General features: G+C 51.5%; 1 protein-coding gene across 1 annotated transcript; it reads left to right on the top strand.

Moving 5' to 3' along the window:
* The first annotated feature begins 1681 nt into the window (after positions 1-1681).
* On the top strand, positions 1682-6968 carry PLA2G2A (phospholipase A2 group IIA). The gene is made up of 5 exons (XM_004458632.2): positions 1682-1766; positions 3426-3475; positions 3604-3748; positions 3941-4047; positions 6517-6968. The coding sequence occupies exons 2-5, from the start codon at positions 3436-3438 to the stop codon at positions 6657-6659; spliced, it is 435 nt and encodes a 144-aa protein (XP_004458689.1). The 5' UTR covers positions 1682-1766; positions 3426-3435; the 3' UTR covers positions 6660-6968.
* Positions 6969-7360: the final 392 nt, after the last annotated feature.

A 7360-nucleotide genomic window follows, 5' to 3' on the forward strand; every position in this document is an offset into this window, starting at 1 on the left:
AGGTACCACTGCTGAGATTCACTGAGAAGGGCACAATCGCACTTCTGTGATATCTTGTCCAAAATGCATAACCTCGATCTGATGATGGGGAAAACACTAGAAAAAACCCAACTGAGGGACATTCTGCAAAAAGGAAAAAACTGACCGGTACTCTTCAAAAGTATCAAGGTCATGAAAAGCAAAGAAGGACAAAGGAACTGTCACAGATTAAAGGACAAGTAGAAGACATGGAAACTACATGCCAGGTGGGATCCTGGACTGCATCCTGGACCAAAACATAACAGGGTGTAAATGGGAAAGCTGGTGAAACTCGAGTAAGGTCTGTAGGTTACTTGATAGTATCGATGTCAGTTTCCTGATTTCCATAACTTTTCTCTTAAATGTAAAATTATTCCAAAATAAAAATATATTTTTTAAAAGAGTAATGCACGCCCATAAAGGAAAAATCAGTAAACAGAAACCAGTAGAAAAATTTCACACACAACCCTTATACCTGAGAACATCCACTGTCAATATATTGCTTCTTTTTATTATTAATAATGCTAAGAAAACTTTTCTGAGCACTTACCACGGCCAGAGCAACTCTTCTTTGAGCACATCAATCCTGTTTAAAATTCTACCCATCCCTCACCCACTCCCACTCCCCTGCCCCTTTATCTTTAGTGCTTCTTTCCCTATAGCCTTTGTCTCCAAATAACATGCTGCATGCTTTATTAATGGCTTTTGCATCGTGTCTGTCTCTCTCCATTAAAATGTAAACTCTATGAGAGAGGAGATTTTGTTTTACTCACTGATGTACTACTCCAAGCTTACATTAGTGCTTGGCATAGAGTAGGCCCTCCGAAAATATTCCTGGAATGAAGGAGGCTGGGCAAATCATACACTTTGAATACCTGAAAAAATCCTGAAAAGATGGGAAAAGGAGAGACAGCGTCTAATACCACTAGAATCCTTGAGTGCTGGGGCCCCCTAAAGCCTGGACACGACACCAGAGGCCAGTGCCGCCAGGACTTACCTATTGGACCAACAACCATGTTCCAAGAGCCAAACTAATTAGCAAAAAGCCATGGTCCAGCCCCAAGGGACAAGACCTCTGGGCCTTAACTTGAGCATAAAACAGCCTGCCGCAGGAGTAGAGACCCAGGCATGGAAGAGCACAGGAAGCCGATGGAGAGCCTTCATGATCTGGCAGTCGAAATAAATTGTATTTTCAAGATGAGCAAAGCCTGAATGACTGCACAGATAGGTTAGGCTACGCTGCAGTAACTACCACTCTCAATTATCAGAGGCGTAATAAAGTGAACGTTTACTTCTGGCTCACAGTAAGTCCAGGGAGGATCTGCTTGACTGTGGAGGTCAGCTGCCCCAAGCGTCCATCTTCCATCTCACACTCCCACTATAGGAGCAGGGCAAGGTTGAGGGCTCGCACGTGGTTCTTCCTCTTCCCCACCTGGAAGTGATACTCACGGTCGAAGCTCGTGTTTTAGTACCCAGCACTCAGCTCGTGGCCCCGCCTGCCCGCCCGGGACTGGAGAAGGTGGGAGCCGGTGGGGTGGTGGTGAGCTCCACCACAGTGGGAGAGGCTTTGCCAGGACTGATGCTGGGGAGTGTTTACATAGTAAGGCTGTGGAAATTACGTTCTTGGCACTTCCTGGAGGGCAGGGAGAAAAGATATTTGCTTTACAAGTTAAGGCTGTGTCTCTGGAGGCCAAAGAGAAAAAGAGCCACGCATCCAGGAGCATTGCTCAGTCCCATCTCCAAAACAGGTGAGCACGGGGGCTGATGTGCAGGCAGGGCTTTGGTTGGGACTTCAAGGGCAGCCTCTGGCTTTTTCCAGTGTTAGAAACTAATATGGGAAGAGGCGGAGGAGGAGAAGAGGAGGAAGAGAAGGTGGAGGCACTGGGCCCAAGCAGTGGGAAAGGAAACATCCACCCTGTCAGATGGCTCTCCCAAGCTGGGCTGTGGGGTCCCCGAGAGCAGGGCTGGGGGATGTGCCCATCACTTCCCAAGGGGCTTGCTCGGGTGCGGGCACTACATAGAGGCTCAGTGTGTACTTCTTGTGAATGATTGGTTGAATGCATGAATGAATAGCACCAAATGCCCTTTCAAACTATTCTCAGAAGCCCCATTCAGCAGAAGACAAGAGCAATCCTCACTCGGTCAGGGGTCCCGCTGGCTGTGCAAAGCAAATGAGCCCACAGCTTGCAAGCGCAGATGGCCCCTGCCTCTCCCTGGAGGTGGGTGCACATTGGTGGTTGGAAATCACACCCAGAACCAGTTAGGAGAGTTTACTCAGTCAGGAGCCAAGTCTATGGGATCTAAAATTTATTCTGGCATCTGCTAATAGTATGCATGGTTTTTTCCCATCCTCGGTTCTTCCCTGCCAGCCAATGAGGAAAGAAAAGGGGATTTACTGAGGGCCTGGACATGCCAAATTATGAGTCCAGCAGCTGGCCACACCCCATCCCTGTCCTTTACTGAACCCTAACCTCCGAGAGAGAGCAGCTATTTAAGAGGAGCTGGGGTTCGAAATGAGTATGACAGTCCCTTGAAGGTATCAACCCCAGCATCCTCTGAGAGGTAAATACCCAGAAATGAACTCCCCTCCAGGAGTGTGGCTTACTGCTCCCACTGCCTTTGAGCGTGTCTGTGTTGTGCATGTGTGTGCAGGAGTGTGTAGGTGGGCATATATGTGCATGAGCATGATTTGGCATGTACAAGAGGGTATATGTACACAAGTGTGTGGTGTGGGCGTGTGAGTAGATTGAGAAGCTGCTTGCACTCTCATACAAATGGAGAGTTCAAGAGTGAGTGTGTGCTTGTGGGAGTTCAAGAATGAGTGTGTGCTTGTGGGAGTTCAAGAGTGTGCATGCATGTGTGTGTGAATATGTATGAGTGTGTGTGCATGTGTAAGGGGTTGGAAAGTCTTATGAAGAAAGGGTGCTACTTTAGTTCTAGAGAAATATGTTGGAGACTGGAGTCCATGGATGGAGTTCTCAAGACTTAAATTCGGTGAGGGTACAAGCAAGGGCTGTCTCGAGGGGGAGACGCAGCCTCTGACCTGGGGAAGCCAGGTTTGTTGGGAGGAACCTGGTGCCAACCAGGAGCTCTCAGTCTGATGAGGTGCATGGAAGGTTTCATTAGTGTCCTAGGGGGAAGATCTGGAGGGCCCTGGGGGCCTTTAAGTGTACAGGGATAGACAAGTCGGGAGAGAGAGAGTATGAGTATACGCAGCTGGAGGTACGTTCTGCCATCTGTGTACTCTGTGTGACAAAGGCAGTGCAAGGCCACGATAGTGGGCTCCTTGGCCAAGTCTCTTGTCCAGGGTTGTGTGGTGTGAGCAGGAAGCTGGGGGCAGGAAGGAAGCTGGGAGCACCCGATAGAGGAGTCTGTAAGGCCAGCCCATCCACATTTCTCCCTCACAGAACTCTCAGGATGAAGACCCTCCTGCCATTGGCAGTGATCATGGCCATTGGTAAGAGCTGACCCTGACCTCTGGCTCAACTTGCCCTCCCACTACAGCAGGGCCTCTCTCAGTGGAGTGGGGTAAGGGAAGAGGCAGAGAGAGGCAGCGAGGAAGGACACAGGCTTACTTCCTTCCAGGCCTGCTGCAGGTCCACGGGAGTTTGACGAATTTCTGGGAAATGATCTGGGCCGTGACAGGAAAGGAAGCTGTAACCAGTTATGGCTTCTATGGTTGCCACTGTGGCCTTGGCGGCAAAGGGTCCCCCAAGGATGCAACGGACCGGTGGGGCCACCCCTGCCCTCCCTTCCCTTTGCTCACTCTTGGCCCCAGCTGGTCCGGGAGCTGCAAGGGCAATGGTGCTGCCATGGGCACACAGCCCTAGAAGCAGCCAGTGTGCTGGAAACTCCAGGGTCAGGGAGGTGGGAGCCCCGGGGTGCCAGGGAAAGCAGCCGCAGCCGAATGTCCTCATCACAGGTGCTGCGTCGCGCATGACTGCTGCTACTACCGTCTGCAGAAACGTGGGTGTGCCACCAAGTCACTGAACTACAAGTTTAGCTACCGCGGGGGCAAGGTCACCTGTGGTAAGAACGGGTCCTCAAGCCAGTTTCCTTTCTTCCTTTGGCTGATGTCCCTTGCGCCAGGTACTCTGCTGGGCACCAGAGAGGGGGATACAAAGGGGCATTGTGGGGTGGGAAGTAAAGAAAATGAAAGCCAGCACGAAGTTAAGAAGGAAGGGCAAAACGGTGGGCCCCTGAGCACGGCCTGAGGCTCAAGGGAGGCTCTGGCATGGAACAACTGAGCTGAGACTTCAAGGCCCTGCCGGCCATCCAAGGCAAGAGGAGGGCTGGGCACTCCCAGAAGAGGGACAGCATGGTCAAGTGCATGGAGATATCGCGGGGAAACCGTGAGCAGTTCTGCGTGACTGGGTGGAAATGATGGGAAGAGGAGGAATGCTGAGGGATGATGCTGGAGAGGTGGAGAGGGGCTAGAGCAAGCGGGGCCTCCGAGGCCATGTTACATTTAGACTTTATCCTAAAGCCATAGGGAGCCATTAGGAAAGGAGTGCCATGGTCAGATGTGCGTTTCAGGGGACTCCGTCTGGCTGTAGAGTGGATGGAGACAGGATGGATGGGGGATCAGGAGAAGGCTATTCCATAATCCAGACAAGAGACGGTTAAAGCTTGACCTAACGCAAGCATGATCAGGATGGAAAGGAGAAAAGGTGCATTTGGGAGGGAGAATCAGCCGAGCTCTGGGTCTGAGTAGGGGGTGGGGATAGAGAGCTGTTAAGCGGGCGCACAACTGGGTGGGCTGGGAGTGTGACAGCAGAAAAAAAGACTACAGGTGTGGGGAGGAGGAGTCTGGGGCATGTTGAGTCAAAGAGGCCTCTGAACACCCTGGGAGTTGTCCAGCAGGCAGCTTGATGTATGAACTGGCAGCTTCATGTATGAACTTGCAGCTTGGAGCACGGGCCTGGACTGGGGGCTTAGATTCAGGACTCAACATCAGCGCACTGAGAGTTGGATGTGACCACCGATTTGATTTTAAGGACCCGTAAAGGCAACAGAAGGGGAACTGTCAGGGAGGAAGGAGAACTGAGAGAGGAGGGCCAAAGAAGGCGGTAAGAAGAGGGTGCAAGAAGGAGATGATTAACAAGCTGGTTCAACAGAGAAGTCCATCATGAAAACAGCAGAGAAGGGTCCTTTGGATTTAGAGGCAGGAAGGTCATAGAGGACCTCGTGAGAGCTGTTCCATGGAGCGGTGAGGGCGAAGCCAGAGTAGAGTGGGCTGGGGAGTGAGTGGCTAGTGAAGAAGTAGAGATAGCAAGCGTGGACAATTTTTTGGAGAATGTTAGTTGCCGGAAGGTCAGTGTCCCCAGGCAGCAGATTCATGTGTGGGGTTTTGAGGGCAACAGCCTAAGAGCTAAGGTCAGAAAGGGTAGCTCCCCCGTCACGACCTCTCCGTAGGGTCGTGAATTTTCAGAAGGTTTTGGGTTCCAAGCAACAAGATGCCCAACTAAAAGTGGCTAAGATAAGAGGGACGGATGGCGCACATAACAGGAAGTCTGGACAGGGGCAGCGGCAGTGCTGGGGCAGCTTCTCGGTTGTGTTATCAAGAACCCAGGCTTTTCCCAAACTTCTGCTCTGACACACTGGGAATATCTGCACGTGTGGCCTCAAGACCCACGCCACAGCCTCAAGCATGGTGGTCTCACACTTCGCACATCTTTCTTGAGGGAAGAAATTTACCCTTCCCAGAAACCCCCTTGTGACTCATTGGCCGGTCACTGCAAAGGAAAAAGGAACAACCATGCCCAGCTTGCACCAATCACGGGCAATTCCCAGGGGTGGGCACTCTGCCACGAGGACAAATCGGTTAGTAAGAAGGAACAGTCCACGGCTCTGAGGAAAGCATTTAATGGTCTTCCAGTGCTTGGCTTCTGCAAGGTCCTATCAGACTGGGAGCTGGCTTCCCAAGGACAGAATTCTGTATCCCCATCAGGAGAAACGTCGGGAGCAGAGCTGATTGTCTCACAGCAGGAGCCTCTGGAGGACAAGGGCTGCTTCTTCTCCCCCTGGGTTTTTTTTTTTTTTCATTCCCCCCACCACTTGTGGCTTTTTTGTGTGCTGTCTGCTGTGTCTATTCACTGTGTGTTCTTCTATGTCTGTATTTTATTTATTTTATTTCCCTCCCTCCTTGTGGCTTGTTTACTATCTGCTCTCTGTGTCCATTCACTGCATGCTCTTCTGTGCTTTTTTTTTGCTTGCCTCCCTTTTGTTGTTGTTGTTGTTGTTGTTGTTGTTGTTGTTGTTGTTGTGTCACCTTGCTGAGTCAGCTCTCCACGGCGCTTGTGGGCCGGGCGGCGCTCCCCAGCGTGCAGGCGAGCCTGCCTCCAGAAGGAGGCCCCGGGACGCGAACCCAGGGCCTCCCATGTGGTAGACGGGAGCCCAACTGATTGAGCCACAGCCGCCTCTCCCCCTGGGTTTTGAGGAAGAGTCATAGAATATTAATGAATTCCCAACCTGGTGTTTGTTTTCTTGTGATTTCAGCGAAGCAGGACTCCTGCAGGAGTCAGCTGTGCCAATGTGATAAGGCCGCTGCCTACTGTTTTGTGAAAAATCGGAAAACTTATAGAAGAAAGTACCAGTTCTACCCCAACAAACTGTGCAGTGGGAAGACCCCCCGCTGCTGAGAGCACCTCTTTTGCAGGAGCCTCTACACCCACTGCTGATGTTCCTTCCCTAACACGCCCACTCCCTGCCCTGACCAAGCTCCCAAGGGATGAAAAAAACCCTTTCCCAACCTGGAGACAGCCAGGGGCTGCCCTTGGGACCCCACTCAAAAAGAGACGCTAAGCCTCAGCCTCATGTGCTGAACCCTCCCCTGCGTCCCTGGCCAGCAGGAGATCTCGTCCTGGGGACCCCACTCCTCTCCTGGTCCAACTTCCTGTTTAGCAGGAGCAGCTACACTCCTGGAGTCTCTTCTGAATAAAGGAATTCACTGGCAAACCGTGTGTGTACCCGTGCCCACGCACACATATCTGTTCTCGTGTGTTTATGTGTGTGTGTACACCCACCACTGACGGGGGCCTGTGGAGCGGGCAGGGGCATCCCGTGCAGCCCTATTGTGAGAACACTGGGACATGGTTATAAGGTGGAGCGGTTAAAAGAATGGGCTCTGGAGTCTGACCACCTGCGTCAAATCCCACCTCCAAGGCCCCTAAATGTGTGACCTGGGAAAAGCTACTTATCCTCCCTGAGCCTTGGTTCTCTCACCTGTAAATGGAGAGAACATTGTCTAGAGTTGCAGGAGAGTTGAATGAGATCATGAATTGAATGGTTGGGTCTGACTGTAGCTGAAATTATTACAAGCAAAACCCAGCCAGCCTCCTCC

This window comes from Dasypus novemcinctus, chromosome 9, assembly GCF_030445035.2.
Source record: "Dasypus novemcinctus isolate mDasNov1 chromosome 9, mDasNov1.1.hap2, whole genome shotgun sequence".
In the NCBI taxonomy this organism is placed as follows: Eukaryota; Metazoa; Chordata; class Mammalia; order Cingulata; family Dasypodidae; genus Dasypus; species Dasypus novemcinctus.